Genomic DNA, 13469 nt, shown 5'->3' with positions numbered 1-13469 from the left:
ATAAAATGCTCCGGACTTTGGTTTAAATATTTTAAATTCTTGCTTTTATCATCATGAAAATCCCTTTTACCATTTTTCAGCTTTCTTGGTTTTCTTCATCTTTCAATTCGATTATCTACTTCCGTTTCTCACAACAAGATGACACACTTAAACATTTCGTAAATCTCTCCCTTGGGCGAAAAGTGATTTCATATCTGTTTAGTTTTCACTTTCTGCCTTCCTCTTTTTGTACAAATATCATATGTTCCTCTTCCTTATATATAGTCTATGTATAGGAATATAACATGTTTTCAGAGCAGAACAAAAATGTCCACCCTCATGAAGTATTATTTGTTTTCTTATCGAATTCGCTTTTACGTTTTCTATTTTCTCTGGTTTGCGTCGGATGCCAAATTCGAATTTCCTTAACAACACACCTATTTTAAATTCGCTACACCTTCTGGTGTGTACTAGTAGAGTACTAATTATACCCCTGAAATTCTTCTTTTTTCTAAATTGGGTGAACATGTGTGCTTGAGTCGATTTCACACGTGCTCATCTCATTTCCTCCTTCTCAGCAGACACCCTCTCCATACATGTTTCTGACTGATCTGGTGTGCATACCAGATGACATAATCGAATATCTATAATATGATGGATGAACATTTTTCAGAGAATGGGTTCGGTGTCAAGCGAAGGACTTCCGGAAAGCTATCAATGGTTCCCGGATCAGATTGCTGGACACCATCCATCAGTAATCAAAAATGGAAAGCGGGAGATTGGTGAGGTTTATTTTTGCATATATTAGAAACATGTGAATTTTCTCCAATAGGTTTCTGTAAGCCTAAAAGTTCAAGAATTCTAATAAATTGGAGCTTGTTAGGAAAAATTTAAAATTTCGGATCGTATAGAATTGAGGTGTGGCTCATAACCCACAGCTGAGCAAACATGAAGCTGCTGTAAAAACAAAAGACAACAAGTCGTTCCATTGAAGAGAATAGGGATAGGGAGAGGCTAATCGCACATTATTATGTAAATCGGCAAATAGAAAGACAGAGAAATTATCTGTTAGAAAACGGAAACGGAGACGTTTGAATAAGAAGAAAGTTTGAACAGATGGGTTAGGTTGACCTGGAAGACCTAAAAGGTTGAGGATGCCAAATCATCATGTATTATATTATTTGGCTTAAATATTTCAAAACTCAACTACTGAAATTAAGTTCTACTTTTGTTTACCAAAACGCAACCAAATCTAAAACAGTTTCATTGACCCAAAAATGTATCAACTTTTCATCATTCATTCAAATGTGTTCCTTCCAATTTCACGAATTCAAATTTATATTTCAGGTCTTCTAAAAATTCCAGGATCACACGAGATTCTTAAGCCAAAGCAAGATGCCAGCCGCGGAGAGAAAGAGGTAAGCCAAAACTACTAGATCTAGTAGTGTTCTTCTCACTTTGCTCTCACATATATCTCTCGACCCGTCATGAATGTTTCGAGACAATAGTAGTGGCGTCATAACATCCACCACCCATCCGTATCTGATTCGTTGACACGGAAACGGGGATGACGCAAGCTGAAAACCTTCTGTTCCTACTGTTTAGAGGAAGTTGTCCCAGTCAAGAAATACACCTGTGACCAATCCCATCATAGCGCAATACCAAACATATGGTATCATTAAGGGAGGACATAAATTCCAAGACCCTCTGGGAACATTACGCAGGGTTTCAGATTTTATGTGTAGTATTATGGCGTAACGATACTAATTTGCACTAATTCTAGATCACATGCCTATTTTGGGTCAGCTCTCAGATTTCGTCTTTTGTGTAGGTAGTTTCAGGATGCTTACTACCTAATAAGTAGCCACTTCTTATCAAGTGAATGCTCCCACAAATAATTACTGTATCTCTCAGAGTTTATGTACCCAGTGAGCTCGAGAGAAGTGAGTTAAGTGGGTAATAGATATTTGGAAAGTGAGCTTGAAGCAGAAGAAACAGAGAAATGTGAGCACGATGTTGTTTGGATGATGATTGATATGTTACGTAATACTTGTCAATGTTCTATGAAGATATGTGTATAGATAGTAAGATTGCAATACATTTTCTAACAATCAGGAACTCAATATTTATCATACAATTTCAGCTAAAAAAACGTTTATTCTCAATATAACAAGTAGTGATTTTCAAAAGTTTTGATTTTGGCAAAAATAATCAGAAAGTGTTAATATTTCTGTTATATTTGTTGAAAAAACACGTTGCTCCCAAAAACTTAACGGTCCATCTTTTGGGAGATTCAAAAGATTCACGTGGCTCACAAAAATTTTTGAAATTTCAGTACTTTGATGTGAAAATTAAAACTTTTGAAATTCACTACTTGTTATATGGTGAACATTTCATCAATCAACAGTGTTTTCTCTTACAGGAACCTCATCTGGGGTACATGACCTCTTGATTAAATTTACAGAAGGGCTTCATATCAAGGCTCAACTTCTGATATTCAAACTTTAACCTTGATATACCCCCATTAATTTTTACTTTCTTCACTAATGACACACGTCAATCCTCCAACATGTTACATAACATTTCGAAGTCATCCGAATACTAACTAGTCCTTGATATGCAATCTGATAAAAAATAAACCACTGACGCAACACTACTTTTCCAGGTAGCTCTCTACAAACTACTATCATCTTCTTCTTCTGTGGATGCCACGACTTCTTCATCCCTCTTGACAACGTCTTCAGATGGATTGCGTAACGGGTAAGTTGATTGACGTGATGATGTCAAACAAGTAGACGTTACCATTGCCGGATATTAGATATGATGCTATAGTTTTTTGCAGAACACGAATGAAGGATGTGAATCGGATGAAGGGGTTGACAGCGAAGTTTTATGGAATGGAGACGTTGTTTGTGGATGGAGAAGGTAAGAGGGAGCCTTAATGTTTTTTTGGAATAAATGTGGGAAACGGCTTTAAGCTTGATCCATTAGTTCAATATTCTGTAGAATAATCAGAAAGAAACATTCCTTTTTGAGTTTTTTAGATGGTTATGGTGTTTTCCACCTCCTGGCTTGTTTTGCAGTTTTTGAAAACATGAGATATTCCCTTCTAAATTGCATCCTCTCTGGCGCCCATCTTCATAAGCATGGCAGATGTTTTTAATAGTGTCACGCCTGTCCAATTTCGCTTTCATTCCTGATAAAAATGACGGTGCTACGCCCTCCGGTCGGGTGTCATCGTTTTTGACCATCATCATCATCATCAGAGAAAATGAACGAGGATGACCAATTTGAATGCGATTCATTTGAATTCAAATTGTAAAAAGAAAACAGCTTCGTTTAAAAAGCGAATCTGCATTTTTATGACGTGCCAAATTGGATGGGGAATAGAGTGGATTTAGGTGAAAAAGGGAAGAATAGGTTAGAATTTGGAAATATTCGAGAAAATAGGAAATCCAGAAGGGAATTAAAATACCAAAACCTGAAGGACTTCAAAACGTTGAAAATTGAGATTCTTCAAAGTTCCGACAAACGTTGTAAGCCGAAATAGGTAGCACCTGAAGCGGTTGTGAACTAAACACCATTTTTAACTTTATTGAAAGAAAATTTACATATTCCTCAATGCTCATCTTATTTCAGATCGTGAGTTCCTTGTCCTCGAAGATGTGACATCCGACTATACCCGTCCAGCAATCTTGGATCTCAAAATGGGTCAAGTCACCTACGACCCATTAGCCAGTGCCGCCAAAATCGAGAAGGAGACGATAAAATACCCACCACAAGCTACCATGGGTCTCAGAATACTTGGCTACAGGGTAAGCTCTAAGAGTCCCATCTAGGTCGTCCATTAAAAATTCAAAATCTCTTTGTCTTGATCCATATCCACTGGAATGCTTACGGAAAGGGTTAATCGTCTATTCTTGACTCCCGCGCTCATATGTCGATCTACCAGATCCACCCGTCCGTATAAATCCCTTTCTTTGTGACGGTTTCTGTCTCCGTCTCTCAATTCACTACACTTTCACGTCCATCCGGCAAGTGTTGCAATTTGGATGCCGCGGCAAAAAGGCGGCAGAAGAATGCTCACAGATGGGTGCAATTATACGATCAATTGTGACACCGACACTCTCGAAAGAACAAGTTACGAAACGGGATTATGGTTGGTTCATGACTTTGGAATGGACAACGGAAACATCTGGAGACAGATTCTTTGAAGGATGGTGTCTTCTTTTTTTTGAATGAGAAATGAGATGAGATAGCTGGCAATAAAGAAAAGGGATTGGTTAATTCAAGTAATAACAAAATTACCCTTTTCTTGTCTCCTTTATTCAATTAGACTCATCCCCCGTTAAGTGAATATTAACAATATCACGGTCCTTTTTCGAATCCTCTGCGGTCGTTTACAAGTAAACCTCTTTTCAAAAAAGTTTATCTAATAATGACAAGTGCTTGTTTTTCGTGTTAATCTGGTGAACAAGTGGTGTGGTGCCTTCTTCTTATCCACCTACTAAGTGCCGCCTTATCCCAAGTGTACGATTTACAGCCACGCGACAAGTTCTCCGGTTACCTAATCAAAAAAGGGACCGATAGAATACAGGCGGTCATAAAGGGTGTCACATTACAGGATACGATCACACCTGTTGGATAGATCTCTCGTGGAAAAGTTTAAATTGCGTAGAGGGATTGGGGAAGCGAATAGAATGTACAGTAAAACTTTTTCTAAAATAGGTTTATGTTTTCGAGAAAAAAACATAATTATGTAAAGTCTCAGAGCAACTATTCAGCTTATTGTTTTTTCAGATCCATCAACGCAATAAGGAAGTCGAGATACGTGACAAGGACTGGGGAAAGTCATTCGACGAGACCAACATTCAAAATGGCCTATCTGAATATTTCTCTGCCAGACATGCTGATTTGAAAATGGTCCTTCAAGAAGCTTTAGACAGACTGCAACCATTCAAAGAATTTTTTGAATCTCAAGAATCCTTTAAATTCTTTGCTTCTTCTCTTCTTTTTGTCTATGAAGCCGATAAAACGCTTCCAATCAATTTGAGGATCGTCATGATTGGTAATTCTTGCACCTTATTCGTTATGGAAACTTTAAATTTCAGACTTCTCTCACGCTTTCGAATCAAACGGCCAACGCGATGAGGGATATCTATTTGGAATTAAAAATCTCGAAAAATATCTGAATTCACTGATCTCTGAAACCTAATTCTGTCCGCTTCGTCTTTCACTTCTTTGAAGTTCACATGCTTCCCAACTACGAGTTCAAAAATCATGTTCGTTTCTTATTCATTTTGCATAAACCGTTCTTCATCTTTTTTTCTGTTGATTAGTCGAAATTTCACTGCTGAAACAGATATATAAATGCATATTATTCATAGAATATGTTTGCATATCGTATTAACACATATCCAAAATGTTTGTACATCTACTAAAGACATCCGTGTCAACTGTACTTGTTGATTCAAACAATAGGAACAAGACAAAGAAAAAGTTTAAAACGTTTAATTCATCAAACGCCTCTTGAAATATTCAATTTTGAAAAATCAGAATTCAGACTTTCAGGATTCCAAATCAAAAATAAGAGATTCGGGGCTGAAACTTAGTGGTATGATTTAGAATAAGTCGTCGAACAAAGAAGGCACAGAATAAACAACAAATCTCAAAATGAAAAACCTAAAATTTTATATTTATTTATTTCCTATAAACTTATATTTATTTATTTTCTACATTTGGAAAAATTGGCCCTGAGTTCTTGGGGTTGTGTTTTTTTAAAGAAAAATTTTCTTGATGATATTAGCAAAAAAACACCATCAAATTTCACCCAAGAACAATTATTTAAATAATTTCAGATAGATTTATCTTTTCTGTCATGAGCAAATTTCAGCCCAATTGACCAACGACGCGATACACGTTCTGTTAATAACTGCGAAAAAGGAAGCCATGTCTTCCTTGCAAAGAGAATGTTTTAATTACTGGTTGATAGCGAACAATGACAAGTTCAGATGTCATAGTTCAAGTACCACAACGAAAAAAAATCGATTACTATTAAATTATTTATTCATCATTAGCCTTTTCATTAGACTTCACTCCAACTCTGCAACACTGTTCATGCCTCTGCTTAACTTGAACTCTAGCAAAACATTGTTCACATTTCGAACATCGATGCTTCTTTTCTCCGGAATGTGTTTGTAGATGTGCTCGTAGGTTTGATCGATCCGCAAAAAAACGTCCACACGAATCGCATCCAAACGGTTTTTCTCCTGGAAAATCTGTCTTGTTTAAGTTCTTGTAAATGTCGTACTGTTATACCTGTATGGGTTCGTAGGTGGCCTTTGAGCAGCCATGGTCTTGAGAAGGATTTTCCACAATCGTTACATACACAAGGGAGAGAATGTGTCTTCAAGTGCATTTTAAGAGCACCAGAGGATCTGAAAAAATTAAAATGCAGGAAGATTTTATAATAATTAGAAGCAACAAGCTTTGAAGTCAACTGTTATCTCTGTACCTCCCTGCTTATCAGTGCCCCTCGATCTTTCCATCTCTCTTTCCAAATGGCACAGGTGTGTTTGCGTATGAGCTATCAACAAGCAACAGGTACGAGACTGACATAAAGCTTATGTCGTCAATGGCTCCCGGGAGCAGTTCCCTCGTTAAATTGGGTAATTCGACTCTCTCTCTCTCTCTCTTATCTACCTGCCGGTCAGCTGCCTCCACCTGATTAGTCAGGTAGATGATCTCAATTGAGAGAAGAAAGAGGTGCCTGCTCTCCGTTTGTGTATACAACCAGGTTTACATGAATTGTTGAAATCTGAAGCTTTTGAGAGATGGGAGAGAAAAAAAACAAAAGAGCAGAAAATCTGGTAACTCGAAGAAGCTAGTAGAGGATACAGCCACCAGATGCCGTTTGGATCGAATCGATTGAAAATTCAATGAATGATACGTCACTTGCACTTCATGCATCCATCTCTACCCAGTAGATTATTGAACCGGACCACTCGCTTTATGATTGAACCAAAGCCTTCGCGCACCTCGGTCTCATCTCTTCCGGCATATCAAAAGGCAAATCCTTCTAATCCAATCAATCCATCGTTCCTTCCGGCGGTCGAGATGCACAGACTCCCGAGCGGATAGATGGATAGTATGAGTTAATGTGTGAAGCGGCACTTCTCATACCACTCCTTCCGATTTACGCATATCTGATTGTGACACCTGCTTGCCGTCAACACCTTTCTATTCCCCTCCACCAGAAAACGGAACCGTCACCTGATCCACGAAACTACATTATATTAGACAAGTGAAAATAAAATTGGAATAATCACGAATTTGCCATAATATAGTGTTTCTATTGAACCTCCTGTTTCAAGGACCTGCTAGGAGAGATCCGGCATACCGTATTCCCCTTCCAATAAATATTGCTAACACAAAAAAGATAGCATTCATCATAATTTGTAACAAATCTTTATTGTTCATTTACATTTTTTCAAACCTATTTTGGAAACTTCTAGAATTCAGATAAAAGTGAGCACTTAACCCTTATCGTCTAGGAAACTATGAAACGTCTAGGAAATGTTCAAGATTGTATTATAACGCCATGGTGATTAAAGATTTGAAAAACTCGATTTTTGCTGGAAGGGAAGCAAAAAAACATTTTCCAATTATTTTCAATTAGAATCATGCAAAATGTTTGTTAGATATCCTCAGGCATCTATCATGATGACGTAATATTAGAGGAGTAACTAATTATTTAATTACAAAATTTTAAAAACATTATCTTTTGCACTGAACGGTTTTGAAATCTCTTTTTAAAACTGAAATTCCTAGGATCACATTTAACTCACCGATAAACCTTCTTGCAATGTGGACAACTTTGCTGAAGCTTCCCCTCTTTGTGGAACTGTAAATGTCGTCGAAGACCAAAATATGTCAGGTAGGTTTTCTTACAAAATTGACACTGAAATTTCACTAGATTGATTTGTCTGCATTAGGAACTTACCATTAGTTTTTGGTTTTCCTGAGAAGAGCAACTACCAGATGAGGATGATGATGATGGGATCGGGTCCGGGGAAATGAGGTCCTCAATGTTTTCAAAAATACTTTTTCTTGTTGATGTGCTCATTTTTTTACTGAAATTGATTGTATAAGTTCTAGTATGAACGAATTCTTGGAAGAAAAAAACAAAGAATAAGAAAACCACCAAACTGCTCCAATTAATAGGCCTCCAATTCCCACTATCACCACTACCAATCAGTGGATAACAAAAACGAGTGATTGGTTGATTGGAAGAAAAAAGGGGAGGGGATTCAGGGGAGAGGACCCTCATCGCAACGGTGAATCCATTATCACACCTGTTGGTTTGATTTCACCCGACAGGTGCGTATTGTGTGCGAGTCGTTTGGTGTTGATATGAGAGATGTTGCACGGGCGGGAAGTCAGGTAGAAAGATGAAGAAGATGTAAAGAGAAACAAAAACGAGAGAGAGAGAGAGTGAGACTAGGACAAGTTTTTGTTGAAGCTTTAAATGTGGATTTATGATAGGGTCTTCAAAATCTTAAGACATCGCAAAAACAAGTGAGAGATTCCCTGCCGACACTGAATACCGTAATTTCGGCATTTTACTATGGTTTTTGTAAAAGATTTTCGAAATATGTCAACTGATAAATACTTCTGTTATGGTAAACATTTTATTAGTTGGTCATTGTTAAATCTTTCGAACGGTTTGATAATGATACAGTCGCATTCTTTACGGTAGATTAAAATCTGCCAATCGGATTTTTTTTCTTAAATTCTAGATTCCAGACTGATTTGAGTCAAATTAAAATAAATAATTTTATTATTATTCCGAGAACAAACAAAGAGAACAAAATCTATAATCTGAACTGCTCTAAATAATTAGTACACTGTCGAATCGTTGAATCATCCAATCTATAAGTGACTCCTGGATGAACTCGTTTCCTGTTATACGTCTTCTTTTTATGCGACACCTCTTCAATAACTGTTTTCTGATTAACATCCACGTTGTTATTCGATGTCTTCAGACAGAAATCGTAAGGGAGAGACTCGAAAATTGCTCTGGTGTCAATGGTGAACGTGGATAATGCTGAGATAGTAGATTCAATTTTGCGAACTTGTTGGGATTCTTGATACAGTGATGCAGTGAGATGGAGAGAGCCAGATGTGCTAAAAGACAATGCTCATGTTTCACCCAAATATTTTAGTACGTGGCTTACTATGCTTCTGCTTTTGCATTGGATCTTTGATTCCATAATGAAACCTCAGCCGATGCCAAAACTCTCAAAGTAATCGCCCCGATACTATCGACATCCACAGTTAATCCAGACAACAATGGTACAGAAACACGGGTGTTTCTGACTGGAATGTGTCCTTCAAAAACCTTATGGGTTCTGCCATCGGCATCCCATACTGTGGAGAGAAGGTCAGTGCTACCTTTGAAGATGTGGTTGGTTGGAAGTTTGTGTCCAGCGACTCCTATCCGGACTGATCCTTCAGGAGTACCAGATGTTGAAGAGGCGGAACCAGTAACAAATTGATCGAGATGTTCGGTGTCGATAGAGAGCTGGAAATAGTATATAATGTCAAACCACTTTAAAATACTAACCGAGAACAAACTATGATCCATTCTTCCTTTTTTGAGCGACAGTTCAAAGTTGGATCTTTTGAACGATTTATGGATGAACTCTGCGGTAGCGGTTGAGAATAGATAAAAACCTGACACATCTGCAATGTTTTGCCAATGTACATGAGAATCAGCTTGAAGGGCTCTGTGCAAAAAGTTTGGTCTAAACACTTTGAATTGTCTCATCCTCGACCAGAATTCGGCTTTCAACTCGTCTCGTTTTCCACTTGACTCGATTGCTTTATAAAGGTAGTTCCATTTTTCTTGATCATCTGGATTCAAAGATTCGGTTCTCAAAATCAACGTCGCCACGTTTTGATGATCGGGTACGCATTTCAGAAGGATATCGATTGCCAATTGAGAATGAGAGGTTGGAGTTTGTTGGGGACAAGTGTTTCGGAAAACACGGATTAGTTTATGGGTGAGTTGGGTTTCGTATAGGTTTTTGTTCGCAGCAAGAATAACGTTAAGAGCAGCTTTCTGGATATCAGCCGATTCTTCTGTACAGATGTATTTCTTGGCAATATTATAGGATCCAAAGACTGGGATGTTTTCTAGAACTTCCAAAACTTTAGCATTAACTCCAGGAGCACTCAAATCATTGATAAGCTTGTTCACAATCTGAAAGAGAGGAAACTTTATTGTTTTCCTTCAAATCAAAGTTACCGTCTCCTTTCCCTTATTACAAGAATTCAAACTACTTGATGTTGCCTCACACCTTTTACGAAGAATCGTTGCAATTGTGTTAGCCAGTTTCCAATAATCCTCGGATTCTTTATTTAGGGATCCTAGCCAATACATAAGTTGTTTATGCCACTTTTCATTGTTTGAAGAACTTTGGGACATTCCAAATAGAAGATCATCGAGATGGTCAGGGGAGTTTGTAAGGAGAACTTCACGAGCAGTGGTGACAGATTCAGCAGTACCAACGCTTCCAAGAGAGCTAGCGATAACAGATCTAGAACAAACCATATGATCTGACATTTCGGAAACCAAGAACTCACAAAACATGATCATTTTCCGGATACCGAATAGCTGCTTCCCAATCTTCTCGTTTTGCTAATCTAGCTTCCTGCAAGATATGCCCATACAACAAAGGATGCTGTTCACATATATGAGAGTCTCCCATATCGTTCAAATGTCTTCTATAAGTTCCAATTAACTTGGTGAGCTTGTTTGGTTTCTCTTGTCCAATCTTCACATTATCATAAAGCTTTCCTCCAACTCGGACGGCTCCGAATGCTTGCTCCGCACACTGGGCAGATGGTACAGTATCTTCGCAGTATCTGGTTACAAAGACACGAGTGCGGTTATGAATCTCGACATGAGTTCTGAAATTGGCATTCTTCAGTTTGAAATCAAATGACCCAATTACAAATCTGGGAAGTTTTGACCAACCTGGATTCTACATGGAAGCCGTGTTTTTCGTGAAGCGGACTTCTGAATGCCAACATCTCCACAGCGTCAATCATAATAATATCAGCATCCACTTTTGTGTTTTGTCTGAACCCTCTCGTTTAGTCGATGGTCTATCTCCATTAACTCACGTATACCAAACATCCTGATCATAAGTAACACTCTCTATTCCTTCAAACTTTGTGAAATTGTGTCCATAACCCAATTCACACTTGTCAATGATTCTTCTAAATCTTTTGTCTTCTGGTCTTCCAAAATTTACTCGGCATTTTCCATAAATCGTATCAACAGTCTGCTCGTCTCCTTCTCCATACTCTTGTGGAGTATAGATAGTGTTGGCGATTCCGTACAAGAAGTTCCATGAGGCATCACTATCCTCTGAAGCCTTGAAAACGCTCTCTACATTATTACCACCTTGTCGGAAAGATATGTAGATTGGTGATGGTTCTCCACAGTTGCCAGTTTTACAGTGAGTTAGCTGAACACTCTAATGAGTTAACTCAAATGAAAACTTATTATAGAGATTTTTACCGAAATCCTTCCCAGCATTCCTCCTTCCACATCATGATGTAGTGTTTCAAAAGTATAATTTCCAGCAATCACCGTAGATGGATCCTTTTCCTTATGATCCAAGTCATCATAGAGCATCGACTCAGTTCTAAACCAATAATCCACTTTCAGTAACCTTACTGTATTTTCATCCAATGTTGGAGCATCCCTATAGTGATTCGGATTCTTTTTCAGATTTCTTTTGATCTCATCAAGATCTGGCACAGCGTGGCTCACTAAAACTTTGGTACTAAAACATGATGCAACTTAAGAACTCACCTGCCAGGAATAACGCTAAAAAAAGCGATATTCGAGAGAACATCTCCGGTTTCAGAACAAATTTAATGAGGTTTGGATGGAGTGATAGAATGAAAAAGAGAAAGAAAGAAATACCACTAACTAACGTAAACTGATAACGCAAAATTTGGAAGGAGGGTTATGGTTTTGTTGACTGATAACATAACGACGAATGTGATGATGCTATAGTAGTTGTACACGTCTCATTAGGTGCAAGTCCGTTTAGAAGACACTAAGCTCATAAAAATTTTATTAGGATTACATAAGGTAAAATATTGTCCAAGAATCATAGCCTGAAACTGTGTTAGCAAACTTCAGACGAAACAAAAAATGTTTGATAACTTCACTAGATTTACATTTATAAAAAAGTCGTTTTTAAAAAATATGACAAAAACAAAACAAAATAATTTCAGTATTCGTTGCAGAAAAAGGTTGAACGTTCTCTGATTTATCTTCATCAGTGAAGTACAGAAAACTACGCAATCTGGAATTAAACGACCACCTCATTGAATTCTCGACCACCTCATTGAAGCTGACCTTTAAAAATTTTAATAGACAAATTTGAACTCTATATGTAGAACAATCTTAATATCAAATGTTCGTTTGGACTCTGTACATAATCCGTTTTTGGTTCGAAATTCGTTTGACATGCGGACATTGTGAAGCACCAAACTCCTTCTGGAAGACTTTGTGGTGAGAGAATCTTTCTTCTCTAGAAAATTTTTTATATAAAACTTCTTATTTTTTCAACGTTTCCCCTCCATTCTTTTTCAATTGAAATTGGAACCGCGACTTCAGGAGAAGGAAAAGAGGGTTCGAATTACATCGAGTGGAAACATGTTGTCTCCTTTCACCTAATCACTCTCTCTCCCTCACTTTCAACTTTTACACGTTTTATACATTAAATATACACACAGATTTTATAGATCTTTTCCTCTTCGACACATCTCGCAGCCTAACTTTTTATTTAACCATCTAAATATCTGACTGAACTTGCAAAAATCATGTTCCCTTAAAGAACCTTCAGCAATTATTCTCCTGCCAGTAAAAGCGGGCAAGATTGATCAACCAGAAATTGAGAATCTGTGGAAGGATTTTGATTTCTGTTCCGTCTCATTGATATGCATGAAGCATCTTATACATATTGATGGTTTTTCGAAAAGTTAAAGAAAACTGGTTACAGACCATTTTGAATGATTCAATAAACATGAGCTACGACTGTAGAATTTCCACATGGAATTATTCCTCTGAATGGTATTTCACAATGAAAAGCCTACGATTAGCTGGAAAATGAGCATCCTGGTGATCCAAGAATATCATATACTTTTCAGATACCTGAACAAATAATCATTAGTATTGCCATAATAATTATAGTTTCCGTTCCAAGAAGTCATATCCCCTCTAAAAACTCTACCTGCTGCAAAATGCCCTTTCCTCCATTTGTCACCTGTCACAATTCCCTTATTCCTAGTCTCATCATTTATCTACTCATCTCTCCATCCGGCTACTTCGCCTCAAAATTTTCCGTGTCCTTCAATTTCCAATTATCAAGATAAGAGATAGAAGATAGAGGTCCTTTCGAAAA

At 37.6% G+C, this 13469-nt stretch overlaps 3 protein-coding genes across 3 annotated transcripts; 1 reads left to right on the top strand and 2 right to left on the bottom strand.

Annotated features, from left to right (window-relative positions):
• Positions 1 to 655: 655 nt before the first annotated feature.
• CBG13522 lies at positions 656 to 5194 on the top strand (the record flags this gene model as incomplete). Its single annotated transcript, XM_002634938.1, has 7 exons — positions 656 to 761; positions 1327 to 1397; positions 2645 to 2739; positions 2822 to 2904; positions 3619 to 3794; positions 4780 to 5047; positions 5091 to 5194. 7 exons carry the CDS (start codon positions 656 to 658, stop codon positions 5192 to 5194), a joined length of 903 nt encoding a protein of 300 aa, XP_002634984.1.
• Positions 5195 to 6042: 848 nt separating this feature from the next.
• CBG13521 lies at positions 6043 to 8104 on the bottom strand (the record flags this gene model as incomplete). Its single annotated transcript, XM_002634937.1, has 4 exons — positions 6043 to 6248; positions 6298 to 6416; positions 7827 to 7939; positions 7982 to 8104. 4 exons carry the CDS (start codon positions 8102 to 8104, stop codon positions 6043 to 6045), a joined length of 561 nt encoding a protein of 186 aa, XP_002634983.1.
• Positions 8105 to 8852: 748 nt separating this feature from the next.
• Cbr-dsc-4 lies at positions 8853 to 11909 on the bottom strand (the record flags this gene model as incomplete). The annotated part of the gene is made up of 8 exons (XM_045236398.1): positions 8853 to 9165; positions 9216 to 10258; positions 10289 to 10580; positions 10627 to 10953; positions 11021 to 11134; positions 11170 to 11516; positions 11570 to 11823; positions 11855 to 11909. 8 exons carry the CDS (start codon positions 11907 to 11909, stop codon positions 8853 to 8855), a joined length of 2745 nt encoding a protein of 914 aa, XP_045095186.1.
• Between the last annotated feature and the right edge of the window lie 1560 nt (positions 11910 to 13469).

This window comes from Caenorhabditis briggsae, assembly GCF_000004555.2.
Source record: "Caenorhabditis briggsae complete genome, chrIV, whole genome shotgun sequence".
Classification (NCBI taxonomy): Eukaryota; Metazoa; Nematoda; class Chromadorea; order Rhabditida; family Rhabditidae; genus Caenorhabditis; species Caenorhabditis briggsae.
Note: the sequence above shows the minus strand (reverse complement) of the source record. Positions and strands in the feature narration are given on the sequence as shown.